The following is a 17,766-nucleotide window of genomic DNA, read 5'->3' as shown; positions in this document are numbered from 1 at the left end:
TAACAGTATGGCACAAGGAGGGGTTACCTTTAGCTCTTTATTGAGGAGTAAATATGAACATACCCTACCCAGCCCCTGTATCTATCTCAGAAACCTGACGCCTTGCTCAGTGGAGTTTAAAAAAAAAAAAAAAAAAAAAAAGGCAAAATCTTCCCTCTTGCCCTTTTTGCTTGGTTACCTTTAACACGGGTTTTCAGACTCTTTCCCCCCCCAAAAGCCAGGCTAGTCCCATGAAGGTCAGCGGCAGACAGTGCATAGCTTCCTTTCTAGTCCTACCCATCTTCCCAGGCTGCAATGAGCGAACAGCCACTTTCACTAAAAGAGGGGAACACGCCTCAGTCTCTAAACCTATTTGTATTTATTATTGAGTACAAGTCATTATTTAGTAGAATTATAAAAGAACTGTACATTAGAGGTATAAAAATATGAAATAAACTTTGAATCATCTTAGGTAAAACTACCATTTTTTCAAGCTTTAAAAACATGTAACTTGCACAATTTGGCATCTTACCTTGACATCTGATTTCATACAATGTAAAACTAGGAAACTCCCCCAAATGTAAGCTTTAGAAAGGTGACTGCATTAGAAAAAGAAAAAACACACACCCCATAGCAATGCCCAGTCACACAAGTAACCGTCAATAATTTACTAGTTTACAACACAATGGCACAGTCAGACCAATTAAAAGCTTCCCTGTCCACGTGATTTACCCATTAACAAGAATAGACAAATTAGTTCCATTGAAAGATGCAGTATAGCTTTTCCTCTTCCAGTTATTAAAAAGTGGTTAACAGAAAACACTAGAAGGGTTTTTTTTTAAAGTATTTGGCATGCTTTATACTTGTACCATTTAAATTTGATACCACTTTGTAGTAAAAATTAAATAAATATAAATATGTTAAATAAATATATTGTAAAAGAATAATACACATGTATTACATCAGAACCCAGCATTTCTTAATGCTGTTCACACATTTAATGCTTGTCACAGCTTTAGGGCCACTGAAAAGGAATACTGCATCCTTTCAAATGTAAAGAAAATGTATATAAAAGCTTCACCTTAGACATCATTATCAATCCAGACATACAGGAACTCAGGTTCCATTGCTTATTACTACTTTCGTTCACCAATTAAAAATGTGGTCCATAATTTCACTGTTCTTTAGAGCAATTCATATTTAGATCCCTTTCCTGCTACAAGGTCACATTGCCTCTGGCTCAGTAACTGAAGACCCTCTTAAGAAGAAAGAAAGGAACAATTTTAGCCAGTTACTGTATCCAACACACCAATTGGCCTCTTTCCTACAAAGAAACTAGAAACGGACATCTGAATATGCTTCTCCAAATTACAGTATACCTTAGTTTTTAATACTGTGATCTAAGCCAAATACTGTCATTGCCTTTCTGTGAACATTTGGCTGATCTCTCAAAACCCCATGGCATGCAGTCTTGCACTTGTGAAGTAAATAGAACTGACCGATTTTTCCAATCGGTAATGTATCGGATGGCATTGTATCTACCCAAGAATTGGGGACTAATATTCAAGGGTTGCACTGATTAATTAGAAATTACATTCTCTTTACAGGTTTTGGATATTTTCAGATTATTCCCTTTACAATCACTGTATTGTATCTAAGACACTGTTTCAAATGCAGAATATGGCAGTAGTGCAACAGCAGGTTTGGATGGTTCGCTACAACTAAAAGGCTTCTTTTCCAGATCCTCATGCCTAGTAACGATATGGTTTCAGTCACTGTGTTTGATTCTGTGCAGTAAAATATATGAATTATAAAATCAAGTACAATGTAAGTATGTTCAACAGCAGAATGATGTTTACACATAGCTGTTTGCACTCCATTTTCACTTTCTTTCTTAAAAGCTGCCTTAGGATAACTCCACCAGCTTGGTTCAATGCTTTTCTGAAGTTAGCTCTCATTCCTTGTGCTCGTATTGTCCTTTTCCTGCTTCAGCGCAGACACAACATAAGGCACGTTTGGAAGCTTGGTTTCTTCAAAGAGACATTTTACTCCTTGATGATCCCACTTGTCCCTGCTAAAGGTCGGCCAATTTCACAGCCTTATGCTTGGAATGTTCATCACAGAGAAGGGAGCCCCATCTCCACCCTCTCAAATGGTATTTCCTGGAAGTCTCTGCTCTGCAGAATCCTGACTATAATAATGCTGAAAGAGTCGTTCCCGGCTGCAGATTTGCATTGCTTGGTAGGTGTGAAGGAGAAGGCGAGGGAAACGAGACGTGAAATAACATACAAAATAGTCTGGGATAGAGCCCAGCGTCTCCTGCACTTCCAGGGGCAGTTCTCTGTAATGATGTTTCTAGGGAAAAAAAAAAAGATACAGAAGAGCATTCTTTATAGGGTATTCACTTTCTTCCTCTATGCAACATACTAAAGAGATCCCCATGAACAAGAAGCAGTTTAGTGGCCAAAGAAGACTTACTAAATGACAAGTGTCAGTTTATAGTGGTGGATTGTTGGCAGTAAGATGGACCACCACCTAAGATAAGCCAATAAAAAGATGGTTTAGGTGGAAACAGAAAGGGTAACATTCAAGTAATTTAAAATGCTGTTTATACTTCTAAAGAGGGATGGAGAATATGACAGGTATGGGTGGCTAAAGTTTTACGTGGTACAGATTCTAAGGTGGTTTGATGCTGGTTCACACACACACACACCCCTTTACCTTATTTCTCATCGCCCGCAGAAGATCCCGTACTGAGCCCCCTTTATAGGATCTGAATTTTCGAAGATCTGCAAAAGCAAATAGGCTGTGTTTGTTTGTTTTTTTTAAATTAACTGATGTGTACAAAGTCCTCCAGGGAGCTGATCTGTTGCTATCTCCCATACTTGCAGCCAAAACACGTGAGAGAGCTGTTTGTACTGTTCTGGCCAGGTACATCAGGATCTGAAGTATTATAACCTTTTTCAAACACTAAAGGAAAAAAATCAGTGCAGGAGGCATATTGACAATGCAGAATATTAAACAGTTTGATGCATGTGTGACCCGTGTGATTTTTGAACTGTATCATCTCTGCTCTTAAAAAGTAAAATGTAAATACCACTAAAGCCTGGTAAGTAAACAACGGAAAATAGGGCCTGAAATGGCCACACTCTTGTTTTTTGTGTTCTAAAATAGGGTTATATATGTGTGCGTGCACGCGTGTGTACGCAGGTGTATGTATATGTACTTTTTAATTTAGAACAATTCAGTACTTCAGTTGCAGGCCAAGTTCTCATGTAACAAATCTGAAAGACAATGGCATTGCTGCCTTCCTGTACATGCAGGTTAGGGATAATAGCTTGTAATTCCCTTACATTATTATGGAATATAATCTCAGTTACCTGTCTGAAGGGGAACCGTGATGTGCTCTCTCCAGTCCATTTTTACCACCTTTCTCCCTCCTCTCTCTAACTGCTTGACTATGGGACCATCTAGAGATTCTTTTTCTATTCGGTCACTCACATCCTGTAAGAAATGTTCAAGTTACTTCAAATGCTGTATTTTTACTTCCAACTCCTACCCACTCCCCACCCTCCCAATTACAAATTGCCACCCTCTGCCAGATTAAAGGGTGTCCTGAAAAATGGCTGCTTGCTGCTGTGAGACAGTACAATGTAATTGGACTGAACATAGGATTGGTAGTCAGGAGCTATCTGCTAGAGTTCTTTCAACATAGAAAACCCAACATGCTCACTGGACTGAAACCCTCCAAAGGGCTGGACATTTTCTTACCTGCACTGACTAAGCACACAGCCTCACTTCTTTGTTCCTTACATTGCACGTTCATCAACTGCTGATTCTACATGCAACTATCTCAAAGACTTTAAACTTGAAGTTTTAGAGTATAAGATTTTAAAAAACGTATGCAGAATGTTTCATCCTGGACAAAATAAAAAATTGACAAGACAGACCTGAAAAAACTGGAGCTGTCTTTCTAGATCCCAGAAGAATGGGTGCTTCAGCACACAGCTGGCAGATGGACGTTTCTGAGGATCCATGTTTATCATCTGCTCTATTAAGTCACGAGCGACTATGTCCTCTACGAGAAAAAGGGTGATTATTCCCAGACTGTCTGAAACAGTTAAAGTTGTTTTCAGTCTTTAAGAAGCCATCACGACACCTTCGAGTTTGTCAGAGATTTAGAATTTCCAGTTGGATGCTCAGCCTACAAAAAACAGGCCAAATCCTGCCCTGATTTATAGTCTGTGCAACCCACCAGAAAGTCATTGGGGTTGAATCAGTACAGCTAAGAGCAAAGGTCAGTTCAATCTTTTTAACATCCTGGATTTACATGAAATTCCTCTTAAAACTATCACAGTAAAGCTTGGAGGGCTCAAAACTTTGCAATCACCTGGAATTTCATACGCTTTTGGACAGTAAAGTCAATAGTTTTAAGGGCTTCTAAGTTATGAAAAGGAGCTTCCCATATAAGTACTTCAGGTGCTTGTACTTCACATTTGCAACTTTGGGGTCATGGTGATTCATAGGTCTCAGACCATTTCCACTGGTGTTTTGGGAGCTAGAATAAATGTAAAGCACTGCACAGTTTAACAGAGTAGGAAAACATCCATCTACTTACCATGCTTCTCTGAATTTAAGGAGTCCAGACTGTAAACACCGAGTAGAATGTTGGCTTGCCGCTGCAGGGATTTGCCAAAGGGATGACTGCCTTCAGATACCACGTAATAGAAGACACAGCCAGCCGAAAAGATGTCCACAGTGTATGTCTGCAAATGAACATATGGTTTATAAGCAACATTACAATATAGTTTATTCAATACTTTGGGTCAACTTCACAAGTCAGTTGTGCATCTGAGGGAACAACAGAAGTTTCTATAATCACACTTCTCTCCACAATATTCTAAAATAATTAGAACATGGCAAATCCTGCACTAAACCCACCTCCAAGAACATCTCCTGTCTTAAGTGACCACTTAAAGTATCCCCACTTTTCTAGTACAATCCCATTCTATTGCTAAAAGCAACCATGAGTAAGTAACTGATTTTTGGTGGCCCCTTGGGTGATCACTTTGATTTCACTAGGACTACAAAATATGGAACAGGATAATACAGTAATAGCCCACTAATCAGAAAGTTCAGCCCTCAACAAGAGCTAGTTGTGTTCAGAACCTCTGAAAATTAGTCCACAGACATTTTAGTTCCAAACTAGCTTGAATGAAGAGGCAATGAACTGTGGATGTAAAGGTCTGACTGCAACAGTGTGACACTTGCCAATCCCACTCCATGGAACTTTCCTAACCCTCGGAACAAGAACAAATGTGATTGACTTACAGGGTTTTCTTTGCAATCTTCACTCAGCATCTCTGGAGCGATCCACCCTTCAGTGCCTGGCACACCAGACTGACGGCTAAAACTGTGCCTGCCCACTGCCAGCTTCTTACACAGGCCGAAGTCTGAAATCATGGCTTTGACCTTCCCATGGGCATTGGGCATTGAAATTAGGATATTATGAGGTTTCAAATCCCTGTGGACTAATACAAACACCAATTAACTGACACCGGGTAGCACCAAGAGCATTTTTAATTGTTTTATTTATTTGGAATGAAATCCTTTCACATTACTGAAGCAGTTTTTGTTAACGGTCAGGGATCTATAGGCTTAAGCTCAAGGCACCTGTTGCCTATTCATTTGGGATGCCTATTCTACCCCATTTCTTTCAAATCTTGCAAGTTCTTGTTAGAACCATCACCACCTCCACACATCCCCAGGTATTCCAAAGCCATCATTTGTTATATTCGACTTCTACAGCAGCTGAGAAGCTCAAAGCAAATGCTAATATAGCAGGGAAGTATCATCCCCATTTTACAGCTAGGGAAAACTGAGGCATAGAGGGGTTGTGTCACATACAAGTCTGTGGAAGAGCTGGGAATGAAGCTAGATTTCCTGGTTCCCAGTGCTGCTCTATCATGGCCACTCGTGAATGGGCATCATGGAATGGCATTATTATTTAAAAAAGGAAAGAAAAAGAATGAGTGGTCTCCACTTCTCCCAGCCACCCAGCAATAAACTACATGGCTGCCATAGCTCCCTGCACTAGGCTGACTTATTTTGCTTCTTAACCAATAAAACATACAGTAACCTGAAATTGAAATGAAGGGCCTTCTTACCAATATTGAGAGAGTGTAGATAAGCAAGACCAGATGTCGTCTGTTGCAGTAGGTTAATGGGCTGTAAGCCATGGCGACTGAAGTCCTTCTGCTCCACATACTATACATTATATAAGGAAAACAGAAAGTAAGCCTAAAACCCCAGCATGTTCTTTGTACACTGGTCTTTACATAGATCCCAGGCCACTGAAAAGCTCCCTCAACAGAAGTAAATTCTACCCAATCTAATGAGAGCTGGTTATAGTCTATCCCACAGACAAAGGGGAACTTTAAGACATCATACTGTACTAAAATTCCACAAGCCTGTTGCATAGAGAGCCCATGTGCTGATCCACTCCAGCATGCTCTTCAAATGAAGGACTTTGATTTACAAGGGGATCCCAAATAAAAGTGAAGAGCAATAGATTGCCCAGTAAATCAGCAGAGTGAATTTTTTCAGCCCAGCATTTATTTATTTTTGCCAAAAATGCAGACTGAAACTTTGTGTCTTTGAGTCAAATTTGCTGGTTTGGGTCAAACTCCACCCCCACCTGAAAAAATAATTCTGAAAAAAAACAAAGTGTATGAGTTTTGACATTTTCAAAACATAACGTTATGATTTTTCCATTCAAAATCCCCTTTCATTTAGAATTTTACTGCAATTTTATTTTTAAAAAGGTTAACTCCTGCCCCTAAAATTAAATTAAACTTTGTGTTTTGGGTTTCACTCAACTAAATTTTTTCCCCCCAGTTTGGGCACCAAAGCAAAAACCCAGCTATCTGTACATACTCATAGTAGTCTGACCTGTGTAGCACAGGCCACAGAACTTCCCCAAAATAATTCTTGGAGCAGATCTTTTCGACAAACAGGCAATCATGATTTAAAATGGTCAGTGATGGAGAATCCCACACGACCCTTGGTAAACTGTTCCAATGGCTAATTACTCTTACCATTAAAAATTTATACCTTATTTCCAGTCTGAATTTGTCTGGCTTCAACTTCAAGCCATTGGATCGTTTTATACCTTCTCTGCTAGATTAAAAGACCATTCTTAAATATCTGTTCCCCATATGGATACTTATACACGGTCATCAGCTCACCCGTTAATCTTCTCTTTATTAAGCTAAATGGATTGAGCTCTTTGAGTCTACCACTATATCGCATGTTTCCTAATCCTTTAATCATTCCTGTGGCTCTTCTTCGAACCCTCTCTAATTTATCAATATCATTCTCAAATTGTGGACAACAGAATTGGATGCAGTATTCCAGCAGCAGTTACACCACTGCCAAATATAATGGTAAAATATCTTGTCTATTCCGACTTAAGATTCCCCTTTTTATGTATCCCCGGATTGCATTAGCTCTTTTGGCCACAGCGTTATACTGGGAGTTCATGTTCAGCCAGGACCCCCAGATCTTTTCCAGGATCACGTCTTTGCAGGATGAAGTCTCCCATTCTGTAAGTATGGCTATATTCTTTATTCCTAGGTGTATACATTTACATTTAGTCATATTAAAATGCATACTGTTTGCTTGCACCTAGTTTACCAAGTGACCCAGATTGCTCTGAATAGGTGACCTGTCCTCTTAATCCCCCAAATTTTGTGTCATCTGCAAACTTTATCAGTGATGACTTTTATGTTTTCTTCTAGGTCATTGATAAAAATGTTAAATAGCATAGGGCCAAGAACCAATCCCTGCAAGATCTGGTTGAAAAAACACCCACTTGAAGAGAATTTCCAATTACATTTTGAGATCTATTTGTTAGCCAATTTTTAATCCATTTAATGTGTGCCAAGTACATTTTATATTGTTCTAGTTTTTTTAATTACAATGTGGTGTGGGTACCTGTGATCCTAAGCAACCAAGTCAAATGCTTTACAGAAGTCTAAGTATATTACGTCAACACTATTACCTTTATCAACCACACTTGTAATTTCATCCAAAAAAAAAAAAAAAAAATCAAGTTAGTTTGACAGGACCTATTTTCCCTAAGCTCATGCTGATTTGCATTAATTACATCATCCTCTTATTAATTGAGTCCAGTATCAGGAGCTCCATTAACTTGCCCGGAATCAATGTCAGGCTGACAGGCCTATAATTACCAAGACATCCCATTTACTATTTTTAAAAACTGGCACAGCATTAGCTTTCTACTCTACTGCTCAGTATTAAATCTCCCTTATTTCCACAGTGAGAGCCCAAGATAGCTGGAGCTTTTACTCGTCAGTTTCCCTAGATGGCCTGGTTTTTAAAGGAACATAATTATGTTTAGGTTTTATCCTAGCTCAGAGAAACCTTTCAACAGGAATTCAACTCTGAGCAAATGCTGCTCATTAGCACTGCCCAGTGGAGGCTGAAAGTAGGTAGGCCAAGGTGTCCAGCATCTTACTCACACCAGGCTAAGCAAAGCCCTTGCCTCACTTCCCCCCACAAAGCTTTCCTTAGCACATGCGCCACCTCCACACTCACGCTGCTGGGCTTCTTTAAAAGGCGGCTCTCAGGACAAGCTAAAGCCTTAAGAAGCAACATTTTAGAGAGGCTACTAGTGAGGGCAGCAGATGCCTTACGCATGGTGGGAGATACAGAGTGACTGAGAAGGAGCCTTTTTCAAGAACACATATAGAAGGTTCAATAGACCCTTCTCTTATATCAGAGACCTGGGGAGGGCTGGGAAGCCAAATGGCAGGAACACACAGCAAAGGGGGAAAAGGAATGTTGTCTGGGCAGAGGAAGCCAGGGAGGAAGAAGGGTAAGAAAAAGTTTTCTTCTTCTGTTTTACCACCCAAGCACTGGTAGGCACTGGGACACTGATGCCATACCCCTTCTCTTTATTACAGTTGCTGATTACAAGATAGAAGGAAAACAGCAACTGTGTATAGCCCATGAGGCTGTGTTCTTTGCTTCTGGGATACCAGAGTATTACAGTAAATTGGGCTGTCTCAGATTCACCCTGGACTGTGATAACACTGAAGGGATGATGATACAAGGAGGAAAGCCTCTTAACTACACATACAGCAAACGACTATGTTGTAAAAGTAAATAACCAATTACAGATGGTGATTTGGGTAACATCAGAAATGTTGTCTGCATAGAACAGGTGCCTGAACTGCAGACTCAGAGCAGAGTTTAGAGTCTGCCATTGAGAAGCCTTTCACAGCCTGTTTTTTCTCTCTGCCTTTACCCCACAGCCAAAGCTCTTTGCTTTAGCAATTTTTTATGTTTGTAAGTGACCTGTTACCTCCTGTAAGGTGGCAGCACAGAGCTCTATGGCAATGTACTGAAACTGCCTATCCTTCTCAGTGCAGAAATAGCGGATCACGTTGGGGTGCTCGTCCGACTCACGCAGCAGCTGCACTTCGCGGTCAGCAAAGCTGAAGCATTCAGGGAGAATTCTTTTCACCGCCACATCTCTGTTATCAAATGTCCCTCTGTAGACAGTGAACCGTATAGCAGAGAAACCTCTTAGAGTCAGTTTGTGCACTGAGATAGGTGGGTTACATGGAACACATCTCACACAGATAGATTTAAAAAGCACTTCTCCAGTATTGGACAAGGTGCTTCTGTTCAATGCTTTCATTTCAAACAAACATTTACAAATGACGACATAACCCTGGATTTTTGTTAGTGAAGGGACACTGCAGAAAAGAGGCACACACACACACACACGGACAGAGTGCTTACTTTTAAAAGTCCCATGGGAATGTTTCCATTCATATTAGACCATAAGAATTTTTTTAAAAATATTCAAAAAAATAGTGGGGCATTAATTGGGCTCTAAAATCAAATGCATGGATTGTCTTGTACCTGTAAACAATTGTTCCTTCAGCTCCATGTCCCAGTACGTTTTTCGGGCTAAATGAAATCTTGCCGACCATTACTATGCGTGTGTCCTCATCTGAACAAAAATAAGCAGCAAAAGGATTAATTTAAGGCAGATTTTAAAAGTCAGCACTTTGCAGTTGCATATCCATATGGAGTCGGTATGTAAAACCTCCTCTTTCAAGTTTAAATGCACAACACTGAGAACTAAGAAAGAGGGAGGGAGGAGATCTAGGGCCAGGCTTTCAAAACTCCATATACATTGCTGATAAGTTTTTGTACAGGCTGACATTCAGATTTGGGCATGCAAACTGCACCTGGGTGGCTGGACACCAGACTATCCAATTCATGATTTCGAACATTCTGTGCACAGATCAGGACAGCCCCAGTGGGGCTGGAGCCCTTTGGAATTTTGACAAAAGGTCATGGCTGGGGACATACATGAGACAAGCAGCTTTTAGGAGACAAGAAGCCCTTTCCAGTTTTTAAAATGCTTATGTGAATGTAGCATTGGTGGAAGGTACCGAACTGACAGCGCTGCAGAGTGGGTGCAGGCACTGTGCTGCCCTCGTGGTGGAACTTACTTCCCTGGAGGGACCACAGACAACATGCAGAGGAGAGGGGAGAGTCCAGTTTCCGTGGTCCACTCAATTCTTGGCTTCTATTAATGCCAATATAACAATTTTTTTAAACAAGCTGGATTTTTCTGCATTAGGGTCTGGACTGAGGCCGCCAACCCACTTCAAATATGCCAATGAGCACATGGCCCGTGAGCAGCCCAATCCTGCACTCCTGACCCAGGCAAACCTTCTAGTGAAGTCAGTGGTAGGATTAAGCCTAAAATGACAAAAACTTGTGGTCAGCATTGAAAAAAGAATTTGAAAAGTCGCCTCTCACTAGAAGAGCTCCAGAATAGGGCTGGAGAGAACACACCCAGGGGGGGACAAAAATCAGGGTTCAAGACCCGATGTCTTTCTAGCAGTTGTTCTAGCTCCGCCAGAAATCCTGGGCTTGCTGCAGGGATCAAAGGAGGAAGTTCTCCGGCCTGTGCTATACAACAGGGGGTCACACTGGTTCCTCCAGGTCTTAATCTATGAAATATTGTCAATATCCTATGTTTGTCGTCCTTCCACCCCTTGCTGTGCTTTGTTACCTTTGGCAGTGGGGGCAATGTTACAAACTTTCTGATTTGAATTCTGACTGGGACGTACGATGAAAGAAGTTAGATTAACGTTACCTCCCGCTTCCTGCTCAGTGGAGAGGCATCTCCCAGTGTCAGAGCCAGAGAGGTTGGAATACGCTGAGTGGTTTGATGCTTTGGGAGACACGTTGGGCGTGCTGGTAGCCGAACTCTCCATCTGCACATAGGAGGTGTCCAAAAAGTCTGCCTCTGGGGGGAGATCGCTGGGGGCACTGAAGGGCAGTTGCTGTTGCTGCGTACTCTTCAGAAGGAAAGAGATGATCTTAACACCACAGCAGTGAAGGAATAAAAATCTCAATAGACATGCAGACAAGGTGGCATGTCCATGGCTCAGCATCCAGAAAAGGCAGATTCTACTATCCTCTAAGTGAAAAACTTCTCATTGCCAGACTCCTAACTTATTTCTGGAAAGGCAGTTAAAGAGTCTCTGTAACCCAAACTGTTCTATACCGTATCATACGTTTTTAAAGCATGGTTGATGACTCAGGCTGGTTGTTTGTTGTAGCAAAAAATGCCATTAGTCTGAAGTTTATTTTCCCTTAGAAAAACATCTTTAGACTGAATAGCTACCGTTAAACAGTAAAAGGGTACAGGGCCTGATCCAAAGATCAGAGAAGTGGATGTGGGCGGGGATCTTCTGGTAAATTCAATGGTCTTTGGATCATGACCAAAAAAGCAAGCAACACACACACAAAATAACTATGGGCAAAAATCCATGGAAGAGTCTTGCAGGTGGAATAGGAAAAGTCTCAAGTGTCACAGAAATCACTGCCACATCAAACATGCAGTAGCCTTAGTTATCAGATTGCATATCTGTGAGTTATCATGGTGATAACAGTTATTACTGATAGCTAATGGAGAAAGCAGAATTGCCCTTCTTTTATGAAGTCGTGACTCTTTTCCTCCCCAACTCCTGCATCATCTTTACCAGGCTAGGCTGCCAAACATTACAGCCCTTTCTCAGAATTCACTAGAATATCAAGCTCAATCAGCATTACCATTGGACAGGTGATGACGAATGCTACCCAGCCCACAAACAAAAAGGTGCTCAGGATGATTGTGGCCATGTCTTTCAGCATGGAATCTACGGGAGCCTCTGGCCGAGGTACAGGTGGACTGGGCTTCTCTTCAATGTCCTTTGGAATGGTAGGAGGCAATTCTTTTGAGGAACCTTCAACTATACCAATAACCTAGGAAACACAGAAGACTCCATCAGTTCAAAGTCTCAATGGATAATGTACGTTATATATGCTAGTACAGCTGTTAGTACAGTACATTTCAATGCGGGACCATTTCTTAAAAGCTTAATGACGTGCTAAGACTCTCTTGGATGTAATGGTGGCTCACAGCAAAATTGGTCAATCTTCTGAGGACCCTGCAGTTCATTCATTCAATGGACTATTTCCACTGAAGACAATGGGAGTTTTGTATGTGCAAGGAAAGCAGGACTCAGCTTTAAGTCTGATATCAAGAGTTCTATAACACAGAATAATGCCAATGACACTCCATGGGAGGGTACTGTGCTGCACTTCCACAAAGAACTTGGGAAAATTCCCTACACTTTTTCCTACAGAGTCCAAGTTCTCCCAAAATTTTCATTTCCCTCCCCTGTAATTTTCCAGTGGCTTCTTCAGTTATTCAGTAATATGATCAGGTTATTCACAAACCTCCTCAAAACTGGCTTTTTCAGAGTCAGCTGGAATCACATTTTCATGCGGTTTAGGCAAACTGCTTGGAAATTTCTCCAGTATTTTTGTAGGGGCTGATAATGGTGTTTCATGGTGTCCTTTAAATAAAACAAGAATTGTTACTTTTTAGGGCAAACATGCTTGATTTTGGTATCTCTGCCAAGAAGCAATACTCAGGGCTTATTTGCATTAATAAAATGGCTTGAGGCCATCACAGAATAGAGCGCAGAAGAACTTTCAGCCTCTTAGCTGGGAATTCCCAGTTATACAGGAGTGTGCTGTCTTGTAATGTGTGTTTGGAGATACTGTGGTTTATGACAGTTTAGAATAAAATGAGGCTGTCTTATATGTACCTTAACGCCAGAGCACTGTCCCTGTGGAATGACCCAAAGCTTGGAAGATTTGGGTATATATCTGAAAACTGTGACATGCCCTTTGAAGTGAAGCAATGCTCTTGCTCTTAAAGGCTCTAAACCTGCACGTATTGATTATGGCCAGACTTCAGCAGGACTTGTGCTCAGGCTCTGGCTGCAGATTTGGACCCTGATTTTGTCTCTTGTTGAAAATAAATATTGAATAACTACCCTTTCAGTGAGCATTGCCCATCCTGTGCACTGAATGAGACAGGGGCCTTTGGAAAATACAGGATATGATCACGTAATTAAAAACTGTATCATAATGCATATGCATAAGGGGGCCGAATTAGGGTGGTAAGGCAAACTTATTTCTGGCATCCTCTAACTTTTGAATGCTTGACTTTGCATCTTTTAATGTAGTGGTTTTGGATGTAATTTAAAATACTTTGTATATGGTAACAATAATCTCAGTTTGGATTATTGCTTTTGTCCACCAGAGGACAGTGCAACAGAGAGCGGGTGGAATATTACTGACTTCCTGGTACCTATTAACAGCCAGTGGTTCCTCCAGTAGTTGAGTTTCTTTTCTTTCAATCCTGCTGAAAATTTTAGATCCGTACTAGGAGTGATAACACACTCGCCATTGTCTTCAATAGTAACTCCTTCTGTTTTGGGGCCCTCTAACAGAGGTATGGCTCGACCACGGGGCTAAAAGGACAGAGATTTATTTTACAGTTAACAAAGCACTCTCTCTCTCTCCACAACACTTTACAAAGCCTCACAGATTTACCAGTCTAACTCGGACAAAAGACGGGACATAACTCAAAAGTCATATTAGAAATGCCACAAGCTTTCCCTTGGAATTAAGTAAATGTTTAACTCAAAATATTTTATTACTAAATTACAGGTGGGAAGCTCCACCTTAATTTGGGGTTTACTTCATATACCATGCCTCTCATACCGTAGGGGCAGAGAGTGTTAGCAAGCAACAAGTTACATGCCAGCAATGCAGTAACTGCACGTAAACATGAGAGCCATTATACCCTCAGCCATAGTTCACACAGCCTTGGATGTTAGATCCTGCATTACTGAGAGAAGGAGTCTTGCTTAGGAGGTGGGGTTGCCTCCCCCCACCTTGTTTAAAAAAAAAAAAAAATAGGAAAAAGGATCTTTACCTTCCTCCCAGGCTAGCCACAATCCAGCAAACAGAAACTTGCTTTAACATCTCATCATAATGTTGGTGCTTTCAACAGTATGAACTGGGTGGCAACTTTAACATCAATAACCACAACACATTGTGAATAGTGGTAGAAACAGCCTTGATACGTTACTTGAACTCACATGCTCTGGTTCAGATGTGAGAGAGTTTCCGTCCCAGCTCAGCCAGACAGACACACTTCCTGACTAGCTATAACTGAATATTACTTACAGCACTGGAAACCATTCTTGAAAGAAGGTTGCACTGTCAAATTTTCATGGTTTTCTGTGGCTTCCTTGATTTGTAATTTGTTACTTTAAAAGTCCTAGTTGCTCAGCAGTCCTCTGTGAACTGCTTTTATTATTTAACTAAGATTATAGTCCTTATGGCTGTGAAGATCCCTTTCCAAATATGAATGGAGTGTAACCAGTGCAGGGCTTCTTACCCACAAAAAGTCTTCTGTACAGCATTCCTATCCTTTATAGCTGGGAAATGTTGAACAGTGACAAGATATCAATCAAACCATGTAATTTAGGAAAGCATATTATGCTTTATCACAACAAGATCGAGAATCACTAAATAATCCATAACACAAAGAATCATTGTATCTATATTCTGTGTGTATTATGTCTATTTCTCATTTGAATGAATTTAAGTACTTAGCAGATTTTAAAATAAAAACCACTCCGTATATTTGAAAAATATATATATATATTTTTTCCCAGCTGAAACTGACACTTGCATTTTTTGCTATGACAAAGCTGTGAGTTTTCCAATGTTTTGCCAGGACAAACAGCCTTAAATGATAACTAGAGATGGGCCTAAATACTCCAGACATTGGGAGACCTGATAAAGGATTAATTCTCAACTGTTCAGCACAGAACCATGCCTAATACTAGAAGGTGGGCTTTTCAAAACATGGTATCAAAGTCCTGAAGTATCTAACTTACCACAATAGCCACTCCTTCATGCACCATTGATGGAGATGCATACAAGCTCGTTGAGTATTTTCCTACATAGAGCGTAGGTCTAGAACAACAACAAAAGTTAGGGAGAAAGTTCCAAATGGCTGTTTTTACCACCTGAGTTACAAAGTTGGTCATGCACTGTTTTAGACACTTCAATTTGAGTCACTGGCATGATCAGCATTTATTTATTCCTGTACAAACACAATGTTCAGTAAATGTTAAAGAGCAAGGAGCCAATTATGTATTCTCTCCTTCTACTATCTTGCAATTTATAGAACAGCAGCTCTATTAAGTAATTGAATAGAAACACAATTTCTAATTAGAGTACTGCAAAGCACCATCAGTCAGACTCTGAAAACAATACTTATAACTTTTATTCTCACTATAATATTTATACTCACGTCAACTTGCTCTTGGTCTCCGTTTCCTTTGGGAAAGGATACTTCCACTTAGTGATGCGTCCAACCTCCCCAGACATGAAGGTCAGGTAGCGCAGCGTTTCTATTCCCACATTTGTGTGCATTACTTTCCGTAGTCCTTCACGCTGCCAGATGTAAAAAGCTACCACCGGGGAACCATAATTCTGAATCCACAGCACATCCCCAGACTCACTATCCACAGTCACCACCAGCCCGTCTCCGTTAGATACAAAGTGGGACATTTCTAAAACATACAAATACACGAGGTTATTTGAGTCTCCTGCTTATTCATGGCTAGTGTAACACACATACATTGACAGTACTTGAACCTTAAATGAGCTACTAAAATCTGTTAGGGCTCGTCTACAAGAAGACGTAATCCATGGCAAGCCAGAGTGTGAATCTATAGTGCATTCACTGCACACTAACTGGCTGTGTGGACCCTGCTACTATGCGCTAGTGCATGGCAGCAGGGTCTGCATGGCCAGTTAGTGCACAGCAAGCTACTGTGCTGTAGATTCACACCTTGGCTTGCCTCACACACTAAGTCTCTGTGTGGACAAGCCCTTAAACTGGTTCATTTTATATTGAAAAAGACGAGCCACTCACTAGGGCTAAAGAGTTCTCGAAATTATCCTGATGTAAATACATTCTTCTCTCTCACCAGTAGAAATAATATATTGTTTAGTTTGGCTCCTCAGCATATACTTCTAAGGACTTGCAGACCTGCCTCTTCTCTACATACAGAATAATCATCATATAAACCACAGTATCTCCAAACACACATTACAAGACAACACACTTCTGTATAACTGGGAATTCCCAGCTAAGAGGCTGAAAGTTCTTCTGCGCTCTATTTTAAATGACCAGATTCAGAAAATATAGACAGCCCAATCCCGCAACACAGTATGCTTGGGCAGGCCCCGGCACCTGCACACAGCCCCCCTGAGTCAACGAATTATCGCATTGCAGGACTGGGGCCTTAACTGGGAATGAAAGAGCATAACCATGTCATGCACATTTCTTTTTGATTACTTCCATTAGAAACAACTTTGACATTGATAAATTAGGCTGAAATATTCAAGATTTACAGGGAAATCCCAGTGACATTGGGATTTAATGCTACTTATTCCAGAGTCAAACATTTGTTTGTTTGTTTTAAAAAAAACACAGTATCAGCACTGAAAAGCAGCAGACATTTCCCAATAAGATGAAAGGGAAGGTAACTGATTCCATGTAAAGTTTGCGATTTACCATAATTTGGGGGCTCGCTCCCATTGTGCAATAGTTTTGCAAGGTGAAGAAATATCCACTAGGAATCAGAACTAGAAGGTTCTTGTTTTTATTTCTAACTCACTTACCTGATGCTCTCTTCCATACCACAGGACAAGTTTCAAATTTCATGTGTGTTTTAAAGTTATTCTCTCTAGATCACAACCAGGCAGAGCCATTTTCCTGATCCACATGAAGCCCCACTGTTTTTAATAAACTTAGCCTTATCTCTTCCAAAATTTCCCCTTCCTCACAATAGCTGTAAACAAACGTTATCATCATCTCTCTAGTGATGTCCAACTGATGATGTAAACAAGCTTTACAAACATGATTTAAGCTTTTCAATCTCTTTATGTAGCAGGGAATTATCATCCCATTTTACAGCTATGGAAACTGAGGTACTGAGAGATTAGGTGACTTGCCCAAGGTCACACAAAAAATCTGTGCCAGAGCAGTAGGGCCACCCTTTCCCTGATTGGACAAGTTAAAGGATTCCCATCAGATTGAAGAAGCGACTCCAGGACTATGTGGCTGAATTGGGGAGGGGGGAGGGAGGGTAAAAGGAGAGAGAAGGGAAGGGGGTAGGGCAGAGCAACTTAAAAAGATCAGTGTGTAGATACAGAGGCGGGGGGAGGGAGGAGCTGGTTCTGCCCATTGCAGAGAAAAATGTCAGGATATTGGAGCTATAGCAAAGTGAAAAAAAATGCAAAGGACAA

The 17,766-nt window shown here is 40.8% G+C and overlaps 1 protein-coding gene across 1 annotated transcript in view; it reads right to left on the bottom strand.

Moving 5' to 3' along the window:
* Positions 1–338: 338 nt before the first annotated feature.
* Positions 339–17,766, bottom strand: part of ERN1 (endoplasmic reticulum to nucleus signaling 1) — a 63,014-nt gene continuing 45,586 nt past the window's right edge. Inside the window, 16 exon segments of the mRNA XM_048819262.2 lie at positions 339–2,144; positions 2,146–2,334; positions 2,701–2,768; positions 3,360–3,483; positions 3,930–4,057; positions 4,598–4,745; positions 5,311–5,510; positions 6,147–6,246; positions 9,368–9,557; positions 9,934–10,024; positions 11,186–11,390; positions 12,148–12,339; positions 12,817–12,935; positions 13,739–13,901; positions 15,342–15,420; positions 15,761–16,022. Coding sequence (XP_048675219.2) covers positions 2,097–2,144; positions 2,146–2,334; positions 2,701–2,768; positions 3,360–3,483; positions 3,930–4,057; positions 4,598–4,745; positions 5,311–5,510; positions 6,147–6,246; positions 9,368–9,557; positions 9,934–10,024; positions 11,186–11,390; positions 12,148–12,339; positions 12,817–12,935; positions 13,739–13,901; positions 15,342–15,420; positions 15,761–16,022 — 2,306 coding nt within the window. The 3' untranslated portion in view covers positions 339–2,096.

Source organism: Caretta caretta, chromosome 14 (assembly GCF_965140235.1).
Source record: "Caretta caretta isolate rCarCar2 chromosome 14, rCarCar1.hap1, whole genome shotgun sequence".
NCBI lineage: Eukaryota > Metazoa > Chordata > Testudines > Cheloniidae > Caretta > Caretta caretta.
Note: the sequence above shows the minus strand (reverse complement) of the source record. Positions and strands in the feature narration are given on the sequence as shown.